The following is a 17,023-nucleotide window of genomic DNA, read 5'->3' as shown; positions in this document are numbered from 1 at the left end:
TCAGAATGCTCCTCAACCTGCGGTGGACAGTACAATGGCTAAGCCCTTGAGATGCGCTGGTCGGAATGAAGATGAGCTTTAAGTGTAAGATACACATGGCATTTCTCAGACCTAATTTTGAGAAAGAATATAAGATATCTCCATAATGTTTTATATTGATTTCATGTAGACACGATCATGTTTTCGGTATATGGGGTTGAGTAAAATATATTGTCAAAATTCATTTTGCTTTTTTAAAACTCATTTTAAGGCGACTACTAGAGCATCTTAAACGACATAGTTTGCATTCTGTTTCTTGGCCATCGTTATTCCGGATGGTTGTAATCAAAGGGCTGGCTGCTGAGTGTCATGGGGCTCGTCGGCAGGGGGCGCTCAGGAATGTCCTGCTGGCTCTCACTGCTCAGAGAGGAGGCAGCCGCAGTCTCAGGGCACTTGCTGCCATGACTCGGGCCCACCGGAATGTGCCGGGCTCACCGAGCAGTCATCCCCTGGGTAGGAGAGCTAGAGTCCCTGTGCCAAGCGTGAGGCTCTGGCCGCTCTGAGTGCAAGTGGCAGAGGCCAGGAGGCTGCTGTTCTGTGACACACCTGACCCAGATTCCCAGCGGTGCACCAGGGCCGGGGGCTGCGGAGCCGGCTCCCCGCTGCTCCCCGCTGCTCCCCGCTGCTCCCCGCTGCTCCCCGCTGCAGTCGGTCTGGCTAAGTAGGCCCCGCTTACAGAACCAGAAGCGAGCAAGCACTAGGAAGGGTCAGGCGGCTTTGTTCAGGTGACTTCCTCACCCCAGCCCCAGCACCAGTGCCTTTTTGTATGATTCTTTAAAGTAAGTTGTTGTGAGTGATTAAAGTTTGTGTCATGACATTCAGAGGAAACACGAGCCAGAGATCCAATAATAGAAGTCAAAAGGCAATTTAAAACTTTTAGAATCGTAGTTGGAAATCCTTAAGGGTCCCAGTGACAACAAACTAGAAAGCCCCCTTTCCAGGGCCCCACCCTGCCCTGTCCCTCGGGTCTCGCCCGGCCTGGGATGTGGTTTCCTCATCCCTACTCCGTCACCTTCCAGGGGTTTTCTCCCTCCTTCTTTGAGAAAGCTCTGTGCCCTGCGGTGTCGTGTGGGTAAGTCTTGCTGTGCACGAGGCCAGGAACTGAGGCCCCAGCCACAGACTGGCCGGAGTAGTGAGACGGGAGGGGGGCAGCAAAATGCAGGCGCTGTTTCTGTTTCCTGTTGCACCAAGAAAACATGCCAGTGTACTACACAAAATCTATGTATTTTTTCTCCCCAGAGACACTTTTTTCAAAACTTAGGATCTATTTTAACGTATGCCTTCTTGGGAACTGCCATCTCCTGTATGGTCATAGGGTAAGTGACATCGAGGGCCCTACTTCCAGGAGGCGGGTGGGCCCTTGGTCTCCGGGACAAATCGCACACTTCCTGGACTCACGATGACTGGGTGAATTGTCTGCTTTCTTTTTTCAATCTATCACCCTTTTGCACATTCTTCTGATTCAGTTCCAAGACTTTCACATCTTCGGACAAACACAAGGTTTCAAATCAAAGCAAACTGAAATTTGATTGTGGGATTTGCTCTGAATTTGGGGCTTCTGACTTAGGGGATGTGGGTAAGTGCGCTTGGACTGTGTGAGGCACATCGCCCTTTCTTTGGCTTGTAGAACACGGATAAGCACGCGGCATCCTTTTAAAGATCTTTGCAGGAGCCTATCTGCATTTGACAGGGGTGACGGTCACTACGTCAGAGGTTTTCTCTCTAAGGGGAGTTTACCCGAGAGCAGTCCCAGAGTGACAGACATCTCCAAATGTCAGCAGAGTCGTGAATGCTGCTACGCTGTAGCACACAGACCTACTTCTTTCTCATGCTGTGTTGTTGGTCGTGCTGTTGCGTCCCAAGTCTAACTCCACAGACTCTGGCTTGCAGCTCCTCATAAAGCCAAACGTGGCACAAAAAATTTTAGTGGGTCCAAATTCTAAACGTCCACTGCAGAGGGCACATGCAGGGGCTGTGACTGATGGTACGAATCGTACACGTCTGCACAGCCAACCCTGCCCTGAAGTTCACTGCGTGCTCTGTCACGTCCCAGCACAGCAAGCGGAAGCGACACACGGCGCTCGTCCCCCCTTCCCTGTGAATGGTTAAGGTGCCTCACTACTCGTATATGAGAGTGGGAGGGGGTACGTTGAATTCTCCGTTAAATTTGTATTGACTCCAGCCTAGAACAGATCAGGCTGTGTCAGTGCGGAAGCTAAGGGTTTTAGCGCCCGATGTGGAGGCTGGCAGGGTGTACACTGGGGGCCTCATCGAGTCCGGACACCTACGCGGTTTTTACACTGTGACTGGGAGGCGCAGTGGTTTGATCCTTCTCAAAGCATGTTCAGGGGAGGGCTTTTCTGCTCTGTGGCTGTGCCATAGCTTAATATTCAAATCTCAAAGCTGGCAAGGGCTTTAGTGATCCGTGTAATTAAAGCCCCTCATTCTGTAGATGAAGAAAGTAACATCTTGAAAGGCTAATCAGTCATCTTAATCATCACCGTCACATGGTCAGGCCAGAATTCAGAGCTCGGGCTTCCGGCCTAGCAGGTCTCACCATCACCCCTTCCTTGGTGCAGTTTCTCTCGAATGTCTGCACCTCGTTCCCATGTGTTGACAGAGTCTCTGAGAGATGCCAACTCAACAAATGTTCATCACTTGATAGCAAGGACTGATCTTTAGCAGGTCTGTAATATGGATTTCTGAAATGTATAATGGATTCGAATTCTAAACTTGTGGACAATGCTCTCAACTTATCAATTTTCATTATTTCCGTGTTTCCTTTGCATAACTGATTTTAAGTATATTCAAGTGCATGCATTTATATAGTGTGCTTTGACTATCATGAAAACCTATAAATCTAATTTTTAAAAGTGCAACAATGTATAATGTGTGTGTGATATAATTGAAATATTCTAAAAAATTCAGTTCGAGAGATCTGGCGATATTCATTGACTGAAATTGAGAATCTCCTCTAATGGATTGAAAGGTTGCAATCAATGATTTACATTGGAAAGCGATTTGAGTAACTTTTAGAGCCATGTTGTTTGTTTGACCTGAGCATAATCTGAATAGCAAACATCTGCAGGGTGCCTTCTGAATGTGGGTCATTAAGGGCAGGAGGGATTGATCGGTAGTTGAGATTTTAGGATCTTATCTACAAGGTGTAAGAGGTCATTGGAGGACTTTAGCTTGAGTGGACGAGGTCCGATTCACACTTGGGGAAGGTCATTCTGCTGATGGTGTGCGGCAGACACTCTACGGTGGGGTAGAGATGGCAGCCAGGGCATCTAGGTTGGAAGTGCTGAGGCCTGGCCTCAGGCGGGGCAGCAAAGGTGGTGAGGTGTCGTCAACCAGTTGAAATCCTGAGAGAAAATGGGGTCGTTCCGGGCAAGTGTGGAGTGGGAAGGGAAAGTACCTGGACCACAGCTCTACCCGAAGGGAGGAAAGAGGTACCACCAAAGACTGAGAGGTTGGGCCCAGGAAACGGAGCAGCCCTTCACGGCTGTGTCTGGAAGGCAAGGGAAGAGGCAGAGGGAGGGTGGACAGCGGCGAACATGGGAGGCGGCCAGGGGGACAGGAATTGGCGTGTCCGGTGCATTCACCCGAGGGGGTGATGGTGGCAGAAATAGGGGCAAAGTAATGGCAAGTCTAATAGTTTGGGGTACTGTATGGCAAGAACCAAGATTTTATTGCTATGTTATTATCTCCAGACACAGTTTCCAAACTTCTGAAGGAAAAGGACAAACTGAACCTCAGACCAAGCTAACAGTTTCATGGTTTGTGATTCCCACTTTACGAGTCACTGAAACCGCCACTCAGGCCTTAGAAAATGCCCGGTTATATTTTCCTGACAAATTAATGCTAATAAAAACAACATAGCAAACATTTATTGAGTGCTTGATATGTACTATGCCCATTTTAAAAGTACTTTACAAGGATTATTTCATTTAATCCATAGATACCATGACTCCCCTCATTTAACAGTCCAGGCAGCTGAGGATTAGAGAGAATAAAATACTGTAAGTAACAGCTCGTATTAGTAAGTAAATAGTTTGATTCCAGGGTCAAAATTCTTACTGTCCAAAATGTGTTTACTTCTATTTCTTGACACTAAAAATAAAGTTTAATAAATTATACTGAAAGATCAGTTGGATAAATCGGCATCATTTGCTAACAGGCCACACGTCTCTTCCTTAGCCCCGTGGGAGCGCTCAGTCCTGAGAGATCTTGACGTGGAATCCCGCCCACGAGGAATCCCACTCCAAGAGGGGGCCCGGTGCGCAGCGTGGCCGTATTGCGTGCAGCGGCCGCGGGGGCTCGGGACAGTCAGGGTGGACGGGGAACAGCTTCACGGAGCAGGGGAGTCCGGGTCTTCGCTGGAGGCGGCGGCGGGGTCTTCCAGGGCCAGTGCTGGTGGGTGAGGTGAGCGGGTCCCCAGCGGAGGTTTCAGGAGCAGTGTCCGCCGGTCAGCCCACGGGCAGCGAGGAAGCCAGGAAGGGAGGAGGCGAACGGAGAGGCCGGAGGAGAGGTGTCAGGTGTCGTGAATGAAACCGCGGGGGAGCCGGGCTGTCCAGGCGGAGCCGGGCTGTCCAGGCCGCACGTGGGCTGTAGCGCGGGGCTCAGACGCTCATCAGGAATTGCGGTCACCGGGTCCGTTCCAGCGACAGAGTTCTTCATTAAGTTGTGTTACCTTCATATCATTTCAGAAATTAGATACATGAGAAAGTTTAACAATATCCCTTCTGGCAATAAAATCAGAGAAACCTTTAAATAATGTTAAGGAAGAACTTTTCTTAAAGACTTAAAGCACCTTTTCTAGTCCTCTCCTCCATTTCCACCTAAGAAATAGCTTAGATACAGCCAGTGGGTGTGACTCAGTGGCTGAGCTGGACCTGTGCACCAAGAGGTCACCGATTGGATTCCCGATCAGGGCACATGCCCAGGTTGTGGGGGGCATACAGGAGGCAGCCAATTGATGTTCTCTCTCATCAATGTTTCTCTCTCTCTCCCTTCCTCTCTCTCTCAAATCAGTTTTTTTTTAAAAAGAAGCATCCTCATAAAAAAAAAAGAAAAGAAGAAGAAAGAAATATCTTAGATATAGCTTTGTTTTACATAAAATCCACGTGTTGGAAATATTTCTCTATTCATCTCCTCTGGCTTCAGGAACTATTCCTTGATCTCCGACCCTGTGTGCAGTGTGCACCACCGGGTGTGTCACGGGGACAGCCTCACGCCTATGGCAGCACACCCTTTTTGTCCCGCGAACTGCTTAGTTATCAATAAGTGCTTGTTTCTTAAAAAGCAATGACAATAGTTTAAAACTGTTTTGTTGTTGTTGTTGTTAATGAAGAATTTTTTAAAATGCCACAATTTTGTAAATATTTGGAGAAGGGGCCCTGGCCGGTTTGGCTCAGCGGTAGAGCGTCGGCCTGCGGTCCTGAGAGACCCCGGTTTCGTTCCCGCTAAGGGCATGTACCTCGGTTGTAGTTTGTCCCCGGCCCTGGTTGGTCGTGCGGGTGGCAGCCTCTCGATGTGTCCCTTTCATGTCGATGTTTCTCTCTCTTTCTCTTCCTCCCACACTATCTGAACAAAAAATGGAAAAAATGTCCTCGGGTGAGGATTAAAAATATATATTATATATATATATATATTTTGGAGAAGGGGCCGTGGATCTAAATGATGAAGAACAGGTGTTAATTTCTTAATCGCTCATTTTTAAAATCTCTCACGTGCCAGATACGGACCTTTGCACTTTGCATGCATGACCTCATTCTGTTCTCACAATCCCTGGTAGGTGCTATTTCTAGCGTCACTTTACGTCCAAGGGTGGTGAGGTTGAGGCGACCAAGGCCACACAGTAAGTAGTTGGCAGTAAACGGCGGAGCCCGTCTGCCACCAGAGCCCACACTCTTAGCCCCTTGTCCTCCTCCTAACAAGACATGTTACAATTCTTGTAGAGTTTACAACCGATAGCGCACAAGCCAAACCAACCGAGCCCTCAATAATTTCAGAATTTTACGTTTATCATTACGGCTAACAATTATGAAAAATCTGAATGTTGAAGAATGAGCTCTGAATACGAGTGTAAAGAGGAAATGGAACCTGTCTTTTCTCACTGGGCGTAGTTGGAGGGAAGGCATGAATCATTTTTACTGGGTTAAAGTTCTGGGACTTGGGGTAACTCACTCTGGAATCCTGGATTAAAAACGTTAGGTTGTTTATTTTATTCATACCAGTATTCCTTAGGAATGTTAATTTTCTGGCGACGAACATTAATATAGCACCAGAGAAACTGTGTCTAGCCCTCTGCCATCTGTCCGGGAAGCTCTCGCCCTCCCTCTGTGTCACTGTGTCTGCTGACCTGCGCGCCGTCAGGCCAAAGTGCCCCGGCTGTGGTTCTGGGCCTGCTGTTGCTCTCTTCTTACCCAGCCTCAGGTGTGTTGAAGCGTAGTAGTCTCAAGTTGCTGACCCTACACCTGGAAGAAGGGCCACTTGCTGGTCTGGAGCCAAAACCTGGGAGGTATGGTTCATGGTCGGAGGCCGAGCACAACCTCAGTGCCTGGAGTTCTAACCCTGGAAAGAGAATGACTTCGAGCAGAGCTCTGAGCCCAGGAAACATGGACCTCGGGGTGACACATAGGACTTCAGGAAGGCAGTGAACCCCTTAAACTAACCATGAATTTTTCATGGGAGAGAGTCTGAATAGATTTCACTGTTGCATCAGATTTTCTAGGGAATTACAGCTCACAAACACAAAGAACCAGTATGTTTTTCAAGAGCCTGAGCAGAGATAGCTGGGAATGGAAGGTGCCTATCCCCGTAGTTAATTAGAACTGAAGAGTTCTCTAGGCTGCAGTCGGGTGGCCAAAGAATCTGGAAAAATGCAAACTATTATGATACTGTGTACTGCAACATAGTAGCGACGAACAGTTACTCTGTCTGTGTTCCTAGACAAGGCGGCCACCCTGTACATACAGCTACTGCTGGAGTACCAGGGGGGAGGCCTACAGATGAATATTCATTTCTATAAAATAATGCCAGGTGGTTTTCCAAAGCAGTTGTACCAACTTTCCTTCTTAGTTTCTGGCAGCCTAATAGGCGTGGCGTGAAAGTGTATTGTGCTCTTCGTTTGTACCGCCCGATAGTTAACGAGGCTGATTTTCACGTGATGCTTGCTCAATCTTTTCATCCATCTTCTATTGCGTTGTTTTATCATATTTTATTAATTTGTCAATTTTCTTATGTTTCACATGTTAATTCACATTCAGTTATATATGTTGCAAATATTTTCTCTCAGTTTGAAAATTGTGCTTTTACTTTGTTCCTGCACAGTGTTTTTTAATGAATAGAAGTTCTTAAATTTTTAAAAAAATTCTCATTCAATCAGTTTGAAAATTGTGCTTTTACTTTGTTCCTGCACAGTGTTTTTTAATGAATAGCAGTTCTTAAATTTTAAAAAAAATTCTCACTCAAGGATATGCTTATTGATTTTTTTAGGGAGAGGGAAAGGGAGGGTGGGAGAGAAAGAGAGAGAGAGTGAGAAACATCTGTGTGAGAGAGAACATGGATCGGCTGCCTTCCACACGCACCCCAATCCATGACCTAAATCCGTGCCCTGACTGGGAATTGAACCCACATCTTTCAGTATACGGGATGACTCTCCAACCAACTGAGCCACACAGGCCAGGGTAGAAGTTCTTAAATTTAATGTAGTTAAATTTATAAATTGTTTTTCTTTTACAGTTAGCATTTTTGTATTTTAATAAATCCTTTCCTACTCCAGAGTCAGAAATATGTTTTCTTCTGAAGTGCTTCAAAGCTTTGCCTTTTGCAGTAAGTCCATTTTCGGGAACTGGGTTTGTGTGTGTACGAAGTGGTCCCACCTGGTGGTCCCGATTGCTTTCACTTCTGAGAAACTCCAACTCTTCGCTGTTTCTCCCGCCGTGGGTTTGAATAAGAACCACGGGCTGGCAGGCGGCTGCAGAGCGGGGGCGCCAAGAGTATTTGCCAGTAGCCCCCAGGTAACTCTTATCAAGTCAGAGCCCCAAACTTTTCCATCCTCTTTGCCATCCTCCTCACCCGTCTTCTTCCCTCTGCTCCCTCCCCCAGCCTGCCCGCCTCGCTGTGCCCAGAGGGCCCTGGCTGCCCCGACTGCTCCCCGGCGGGTCTCAAGCGCGGAGTCTGTCCCCCGGAAGGCAGTGACTCCGCTGTGCTCGCGGACTTTCCGCATGCCCAGGGGCCAGCCGTAGCTGTCACCACTGCCCTGACACAGCCCAATAGAGGAACCGCCCCGATCCTCAGTGCAGCAAGCAGGGTGGTTCTGGAACCCAGCACAGCATGCGTGGGCCCTGCGTGGGCCCTGCGTGGGCCGCGTTGCTGGCGGAGGAGCGAAGTTTGTGAGGGAGGAAAACAAAAGGCAGGATGGAGGGGACCGTGGAGACTATCAAGAGATGTTCATCTGGTAAGGGGTTAATTTCCAATGTATATAAAGAACTTACAGAACGCAACACCTGAAAGACAAACAATCCAATTACAAATGGGCAAAGGGCCTGAATAGACACGTCTCCAAAGAGGACATACAAATGGACAATAGACATGAAAAAATGCTCAAGGTCACTCATCATCAGAGATGCAAATAAAACCACCCGCCAGAATGGCTAACATCAATAAATCATCAAATAAGTGCTGGTGAGGATGTGCAGAAAAGAGACACCTAGTGCAATGCTGGTGGGAATGCAGACTGGTGCAGCCATTACAGAAAACAGTATGGAGCTTCCTCAAGCAGTTAAAAATGGACCTTCCTTTTGACCCAGTGACCCCACTTTTGGGAATATATTCTAAGAATCCTGAAACAATCTTTCTCATTGAGAAAGAATATATGCACCCCTATGTCCATTGCAGCACTATTTACAATAGCCAAGATCTGGAAACAGCCCAAGTGCCCATCAGCAGGTGAGTAGATAAAAAAGCTGTGGTACATATACACAGTGGAATACTACATGGCTGTAAAAAAGGAAGGATCTTTTACCCTATGTAACAGCATGGAGGGACCTAGAGAGCATTATGCTAAGTGAAATAAGCCAGTCAGAGAAAGACAAGTACCACATGCTCTCACTTATATGTGGAATCTAGTGAATAAATCTAGTAAACCAAATGGAACCGGAAGCATGGATACATGGAACAGACTGGCTGGTGCCCAAAGGGAGGGGGTGGCTGGATAAAGAAGGTGAAGGGGTTAGCTAAAGAACATATCTGTGTGCCCCATGGACACGGACAATGGTTTGGTGAAGGCCAAGGGAGGGCGTGGGTGGAGGTGGGCAAGGGTGGGGAGAAGGGGACTCCTGCAATAATGTCAACATTAAAAATTTTAATAAAAATGTAGGTTTACTTTTGTTATAATACAAATACATAATATAATCATTAAAAATAATAATACAAAAATAAAAAAGAGATGTAGTTTGAAGAGGAAGTCATCAGAGCCACGTGGATCTAGGCGTTTGTCACTGATCTGATCCTTGCGTCACGACTTTGAAGATGTCGGGGGTTTAGAATGACAGAACAGGGCAGAGAAAAATAAACCAATTCTGGGAGAATCAAAGAGGAAAGCAAAGAAAGACTAGCTCCAATTTAGGAAGAGAAATGTTAAAATTCATCTAGGAGGAAAAACGATACCTGAAATTGTGGACATGTGAAAAAGAGAAATGTTTAATAATAAAATATCATTCAAGTCTTGGAATCACCCACCTTACCCTCGCTCTTCAGGACCCTCGGGCACGAAGTCAGACATTTTTCTCAACTGGACCCAAATCTGATGGACGAGCTACCATAAAGGTGGCTCAACTTCCACACTCACACACACACACACACAACATACCCCATGGAGATAAAAGGTAAAAAAAAAATAAGAAAAATATATCAGTGTCCATTGCTTTGTAACAAACCACTCATAACACTCAGTGGTCTGGAACAACAACCGTGTTAGTAGTCCACAGTTGTGTGCCCCCGGGTGGGTTAGGCTCAGCTGGGTGGTTCTGAGGTTCTTGTCTGGGATCACGCATGTGACCGCAGTCATCTGGGGCTCGACTGGGCTGAGCTGTCTGAGATTGGCTCCCTCAGGTGTCTGGTGGCTGGTTCTGCCTGGTAGCTGGTGGTCTGGGACTCAGATCTGCTCCGTGTAGCCTCTCGTGCCCCTGTAGGCTGGCTCCGGCGTCTTCGCAGGGTGGTGTCAGGGCAGCATTCTGGGGTGATGGGAACAGGAACGCAACACCTCCAAAGGCCCAGCCCCAGAAGTCAGGTGATATCACTTCCACCACGTTGCATCCGTCCCCTTATTTCTAGAGCAGACACGAACGAAGGCGTAGGACATAGGCTTCGTGTCCTGATGGGAGGTATGCTAGAGTCACATTCAAAGGGGGAGGCCTGCAGGGATGGGAAGAACCACTGTGGCCATCTCTCAAGTACTCTGTCCCAGGAAGGAGCTGGGAAATATCTTCGGGGATCTCAGTGTAAGAACTTGCATAGAAAAGAGGAGTTAGAACGTGGTGCAAAACCATGGCTTCAGAAAGAAAATACAGTGGAGAATCCAGTGGACCATCGGGGGCCGACTCACTGCCTCCTGTTAGACTTCCTGGTTTCTGGAACCAGCAACGGTGAGTTGACTACCCTGATGACGTAAGCGGCTGGCAGGAAGTATCGTAGAATGTTCCATGTTGTATGTAAAACTTTATGGGAAACTATACGTGAAGCTCAAAGGTGCTGAAGTGCAGAGCATGGCTCTGAGATTTTGTGCTACCAAAGCAAAGGACATTCACGGAAAACTGACCCTTGCTCATCTAAAATGGGAATTATGGAAAAGCTTTATTTAATTTGAGAATTTCAGTTTCTGTTTCTACCACCAGTGATGCAGAGAAGGTGGAGATGGAGGTGGGGCCACATTAGCTGTACATTCGACATCTCTGCTGAGGGGGTTCTTTACTAGCTGCACACCCCGTGTCGGGGAGTCATGCGGTGCAAAACTGTTCCATGGTGTGACCACGGCTGGACCCGTGAGCAGACCTGGGCCAGAACAGAGACTGCTTCCTGCAAACCCCTTCAGACCGTCTGACTGTAATCGATACTCCCCTTCAGACATAAACTAGTGCCCCTGCCCTCTGCCTCGTGGCGTGCTGGTTCCCGGAACAGGCCACCACCCTGACTTGGGCGAGCACGGGTGGCATTCTGCCCTTACCTAGGACAGTGATGTGCCGGTCCCCTGCCCACCTGGCCCTGTTCTGTGCCATTCTTGATGCCCGTCAGGCAGTGCCGGGATCCACTCCATCTTGCCACCACCAGCATGTGCCTGGGGTGTACAGTTCCCTTAAGGAGTTGTTAATTGCCGGACCGGTGGCTGCCCGCCCTCCCATGTCTCCCTGCCCTCTGCTTGCACAGATAGACTTTCGGTCCAGGCTGACCCTGGGCCTGCGCGTGTGGGCACATGCCCCCGGGAGTCTGTACCCACTGTACTGGCTGCGGGCTTCGGGAAGGAGTGGATCTTTGGAGATGGAGAAAGCTTGGTCCTGGCAGCTGACTCCCGTTGCTTCAACGGTTTAAGGAGAAATAAGATGAAAGAGCGATGCCACATGGCCTTCATTGCACCTTTCCAGGGCCGTGGAGATTAACGGAGCAAGAGGAAGTCTTGCCCTGAGTTTTGTTTCTAGTTCTTCCACAGGCCTTGGAGCTTTGCTAAAACGGTGTCATACTTTAGGTTGTTGAGACATGTTGATTTTTCCCCACTCATGATTTTTCTGAGATTCATGCATGTTATGGTGTTTAGCTGTGGCTCGTTCTTCATCTGTAATATGCAAATGTGTGAATATCCCTGCTTCACCCCGTCTCCTACTGATGGCTTTCGTCCGTCTACAGACACGCACCGGGCCCGTGTGAAAGGTTCTTTGAGCTGTGGACATGGTGAACCGTACGGTTCCGATTGTTTTCTGAGTCCGTGTCCCTGCCGGCAGGTGTGAGCATTTCCGGCGCACACCCTCCCTGACGGCTAGTGCTGCCAGGCTCCGTGACCCATGTCCAGCCCTGCGACAGTGCCCCACTGTTTCAGGTCCCATCGCCCCTCAGTACCTGACACTTCATGTCCAACAGGACACATCTTACCTCCCCACGCCACCCCAGCCCACACCCTGCATTATTCTTCATGAGTGCCATAGCTATTTGGATCTTTTTCCTTTATTGTAACAATTCTAGAATTTCTCAGTAAATTCTTTGACTCACTATGTTGGTATTTTGATTGGAATTACATCAAATCCATAGCTCCGTTTCAGAAGAACTGACACATTTATGATACGGTCTTTCTGTTCTTAAAATCTATCTCTCCTTTTACTTGTTTTCTTTATCTTTTAATAAAGAATGACTGTTTTTACTATAAGAATCTTGCACAACTTTTATTTAGTTTATTCCTAAAATTATTGTATTGTGTTATAAGTAGCTTCCTTTGCAACGTGTTGTCTTCTACATGTCGCTATTCTGCCGTGTGGAGGAGCAAGAACATGGCCCCGTCCCGCGGGCTGGTTAGCGGGTGAGGGAGGCCGTCACACAGACACCTGCAGGGACAAGTGTGAGCGAGGCGGTCACAGCGCAGAGATCACGGGCGCTGGGGTGACAGCAGCGTCAGGGGCAGGCAGAGGGCTGAGAGCCCCCGAGGTCCCTCCAGGAGAACTTCGGGAAATGACTTGTCACCTAGGAACTTATGTGTATGACAAAGGCAAAGCCAGGCAATGGTCTGGGGGAGAAATTCCTGGCAGACGGGGCGCATGGGGGGCCAGCAGACCGGTGCAGCTTCCTTCTGCCTTCGTCGGGGAGGACAGGGCAAAGCCGGGAACAGGAGGAGGTGAGATGTGCCTTCGTCGGGGAGGACAGGGCAGGAGCCGGGAGCAGGGGGAGGTGAGATGTGCCTTCGTCGGGGAGGACAGGGCAGGAGCCGGGGCAGGAGGAGGAGAGATGTGCCTTCGTCGGGGAGGACAGGGCAGCAGCCGGGAGCAGGAGGAGGAGAGATGTGCCTTCGTCGGGGAGGACAGGGCAGGAGCCGGGAGCAGGGGGAGGTGAGATGTGCCTTCGTCGGGGAGGACAGGGCAGGAGCCGAGGCAGGAGGAGGTGAGATGTGCCTTCGTCGGGGAGGACAGGGCAGGAGCCGGGGCAGGAGGAGGTGAGATGGCTTCGTCGAGGAGGACAGGGCAGGAGCCGAGGCAGGAGGAGGTGAGATGTGCCTTCGTCGGGGAGGACAGGGCAGCAGCCGAGGCAGGAGGAGGTGAGATGTGCCTTCGTCGGGGAGGACAGGGCAGGAGCCGGGGCAGGAGGAGGAGAGATGTGCCTTCGTCAGGGAGGACAGGGCAGGAGCCGGGAGCAGGAGGGGGTGAGATGTGCCCTCGTCGAGGAGGACAGGGCAGCAGCCGAGGCAGGAGGAGGTGAGATGTGCCCTCGTCGGGGAGGACAGGGCAGCAGCCGGGGCAGGAGGAGGTGAGATGTGCCTTCGTCGGGGAGGACAGGGCAGCAGCCGGGGCAGGAGGAGGTGAGATGTGCCTTCGTCGGGGAGGACAGGGCAGCAGCCGGGAGCAGGAGGAGGTGAGATGTGCCCTCGTCGGGGAGGACAGGGCAGCAGCCGGGAGCAGGAGGAGGTGAGATGTGCCTTCGTCGGGGAGGACAGGGCAGGAGCCGGGGCAGGAGGAGGTGAGATGTGCCCTCGTCGGGGAGGACAGGGCAGGAGCCGGGGCAGGAGGAGGTGAGATGTGCCCTCGTCGGGGAGGACAGGGCAGCAGCCGGGGCAGGAGGAGGTGAGATGTGCCTTCGTCGGGGAGGACAGGGCAGCAGCCGGGAGCAGGAGGAGGTGAGATGTGCCCTCGTCGGGGAGGACAGGGCAGCAGCCGGGGCAGGAGGAGGTGAGATGTGCCCTCGTCGGGGAGGACAGGGCAGCAGCCGGGGCAGGAGGAGGTGAGATGTGCCTTCGTCGGGGAGGACAGGGCAGCAGCCGGGGCAGGAGGAGGTGAGGATGTGAGGCGTTCGGTCCAGGGGCTGAGAGCTTGCTCTGGAGTTTGGCAGTAGGGACCGAATGGGGACAGCATTCGTAAAAGGTCACCCCGACTGCGAGATGAACGGAGGAGAGGCAGCCAAGGCAGGAAGCAAAGAGCAGCGAGGAGCTGGGGGCAGTTTAACTGGAGGCGGCTGGGTCGGGTTTGAGAGCGAGTTGGAGCTGAGCTAAAGGCTGTGGCTGGGGACCAGAGTCAGAAGTAAAGGCTGCCTGGTGACAGGAATTTTCTGGCTTCGACCGCAAGCTGGCTCTGGATTTGAATCCAGCCCAACTCGGGCCCCGTGTGCTCCGCTCCACCCTGTCTGTTCTCCAGGACATGCAGCCTCTTCGCCAGCCCTCGCTTGAAGGGAGAGGCAGTAACTGTCAACTGAACCACCGAAGTGCTGCAAACACAGCCACGTACAAGCTTTCACTGTGGTAGGAATGACAAAAGTTACAGCAAAGGCTTTGGGGGCATGGTCTACGTTCTAGGCCTGCACTGACCATGTCCATGCATTGCCTCTAATCTTCACAACAAACACGATAGATGCTTCTCTGGTCTCCTTTCTGAGAGTGAGATGTCCGAGACTCAAGTCGCACGTGTGACTTTTCCGAGGGTGGTTGACCGCACAGCACCCTCTGCCATTGAAACTGCACCCTCGGGCCTCGTCCCAGGCCGCCCGAATTCGAAGCTGCGGTTAACAGGCGAACGTGTTATGTGCCCTCCCAAATGGGGAGAGGGACATCATAACGCATTTAGGACTCAGTAAGGACAGGCTATAAGAATCACGATAATTTCGACTTGCATTTAATTCATATTATCCAGGCATCATTGACACTCAACCAAATCAATCAACTTCATCATTTATATCCACGAGATGTGCACGGCTGTCCGTGTCTGCAGGGGCCGGTCGACACCGCACGTGGAGGACAGTGGGTGCCCTGAGCCCGGCTCAGGGGGCCGCAGTGAGAAGCACCCCCTGTTCTGCTCTGAGGGCTTTGGCACTACCAGCAGCGGAGGCGCCCAGCCTGGCTCAGCAGTTACATTCTGATGTCATTCGAATGAAATGGCCCAATAAAGGAATAGAAGTCGTCTTAACTGCAGCTCCGAGCGCTCTGTCTCACCCTTGCTGACTAGTCCCCAGAGCACGGCAGGCAGCTGTGGAGGTCCCACAGGCGAGCTGCATGGCCAGTGCGTATGGAGGACGGTGTCCTGTCTCAGCTTCCACGAGCCAGTATGACCTGCAAGGTCGTTGCCCCTGGAGGACAGGAGCCCACGATCTTCATTTTCATATAAGGCTCGACTGTTTGCCCTGTGGCTGTATTTCTTCCTCAATGTCAGTATAATTTTAACGTCTGGGCTCATTCCTGGGACTGCTGCTCCCATGTCTTGTCAAGCGGATGACGGAGTTTTTCTTCAGCAGCCCGAGGACCCCATGTCACGTCCCTCTTCAAACAAGTTCCACTACGAGAAACGCCGACTGTGACAGTGGCAGCGGCGGGCGCTTCGGGGCGTGTGTGTTCGTACCAGCCCCCCTCACACACACTCGGCTCGCTTCTTACCTCCGCTCCCACCTCAAGATTCCTCACGGCAGGAGAATATGCATTTATTTCCATAATACAATTCTCCCCAGTTTTCTCTTATTAAAACAATTTTTTATTTTTTCTTAAATGTTAAAGTTTAGCAGAATAGTTTCATAAATACTCCCATTTTTAGCATAGACTCTTGCTAACCGTTTTTGTGACGCTGTAGTAGAGGCTTATGTTTCTTAAGATCAATATTGGCTTATAGTCGAGGTCACAGGGGTCGGAGCGAGGGGGGGATGGGGATGCGTACTGAGATTCCGAGTACTCTCCATTCAATCTTTCTGTAAACCTGAAACTACTAAAAAATAAAGCCTGTTAATTTAAAAAAATGCCCACACTAAAAACCAACCCCTTTCTTTGATAACAAAGAGAATGTACCAGATACTTCCTACGGCCTCAGTGGCCACACAGTGGAAACGAGAGTCCTGCCTAAACCTCGGACTCGGACTCCCTGAGGCACGTGAACTCCCCCGGGCCTCTCAGCGGTGTGGTGGCAGCTCCGCGGCTGAGCAGTGGGCACTGGCCTTCCTTCGTCTCTGCCTATCGGGGTCCTAAGAACAGCACTGGCCTCTGGGCTCTGTGGCTCGCCGGGAACTTTCCCTCTGGTTGGCCTGACCTACCTGGTGGCTCCTTCTGAATCCCTTAGAACAGGTGTTAGAAGGACAACTTTTCTTAATTGCCCGAGTTCAATTATTTCTTCTGCTTTACGGGTGGTATCAGCCCTCGTGAGTTTCTTGCTTTTCCCCTTTAAGTGTCCAAACTACACTATGGACAAGGTCATGATGGACACACGTTTTTCATGAGTGTGATCATAATGTGTTGTGATTCCTGATTGGCTGTGATTCTGTAATCATGTTTCTGAAGATCATTTTCTCCGTGGCTGTGAGCATAATGTCGTCATTCTGTGTTTTGGTTGCCAGTGATGTGGCAAGGTTTTCTTCCCTCCAAATGTTAGCCGTCATTTAATCATCTGTTACTAATTGATTCTCTCTGTCTGGGTTTTACAGGCCAGTTCTGTTTCCAAACTGACCTATGTCTTAAGTTCTTCCTGTTGATTTTATACAACGTGGGCTCCATTTGGGGGCTCTCCTCGGAGCAGGCGAATACATGGCTTCTGACGCAGGCAGATGAATTGCGTACTGACTGTGAAGGTGTTGCTTTCATTTGCAGCCAAACGCTCTCTGTTCTGGGTCACCAATGTAAGGCTGCGGCCTTACCCCGGCAGAGAGAGGCCGAGACTGTGGGAAAAGGCAGACATCATGCTCTGAGCGTGGAGAGTACACAGAAACTCCTGGAATAGTGCAAGCGGGAGTGTGCACGGCACGTGCTTTGGGGAGCATTTCC

General features: G+C 50.1%; 1 protein-coding gene across 1 annotated transcript in view; it reads left to right on the top strand.

The window, feature by feature from the left end:
- Positions 1 to 17,023, top strand: part of SLC9A9 (solute carrier family 9 member A9) — a 595,026-nt gene that overhangs the window by 46,863 nt on the left and 531,140 nt on the right. The window contains exon 4 of the mRNA XM_036243492.1: positions 1,279 to 1,355. Coding sequence (XP_036099385.1) covers positions 1,279 to 1,355 — 77 coding nt within the window. The remainder of the gene's footprint in view (positions 1 to 1,278; positions 1,356 to 17,023) is intronic.

The sequence above is a fragment of the Molossus molossus genome, unplaced genomic scaffold (genome assembly GCF_014108415.1).
Source record: "Molossus molossus isolate mMolMol1 unplaced genomic scaffold, mMolMol1.p scaffold_m16_p_5, whole genome shotgun sequence".
Classification (NCBI taxonomy): Eukaryota; Metazoa; Chordata; class Mammalia; order Chiroptera; family Molossidae; genus Molossus; species Molossus molossus.
This window is presented reverse-complemented; position numbering and strand designations above follow the sequence as displayed.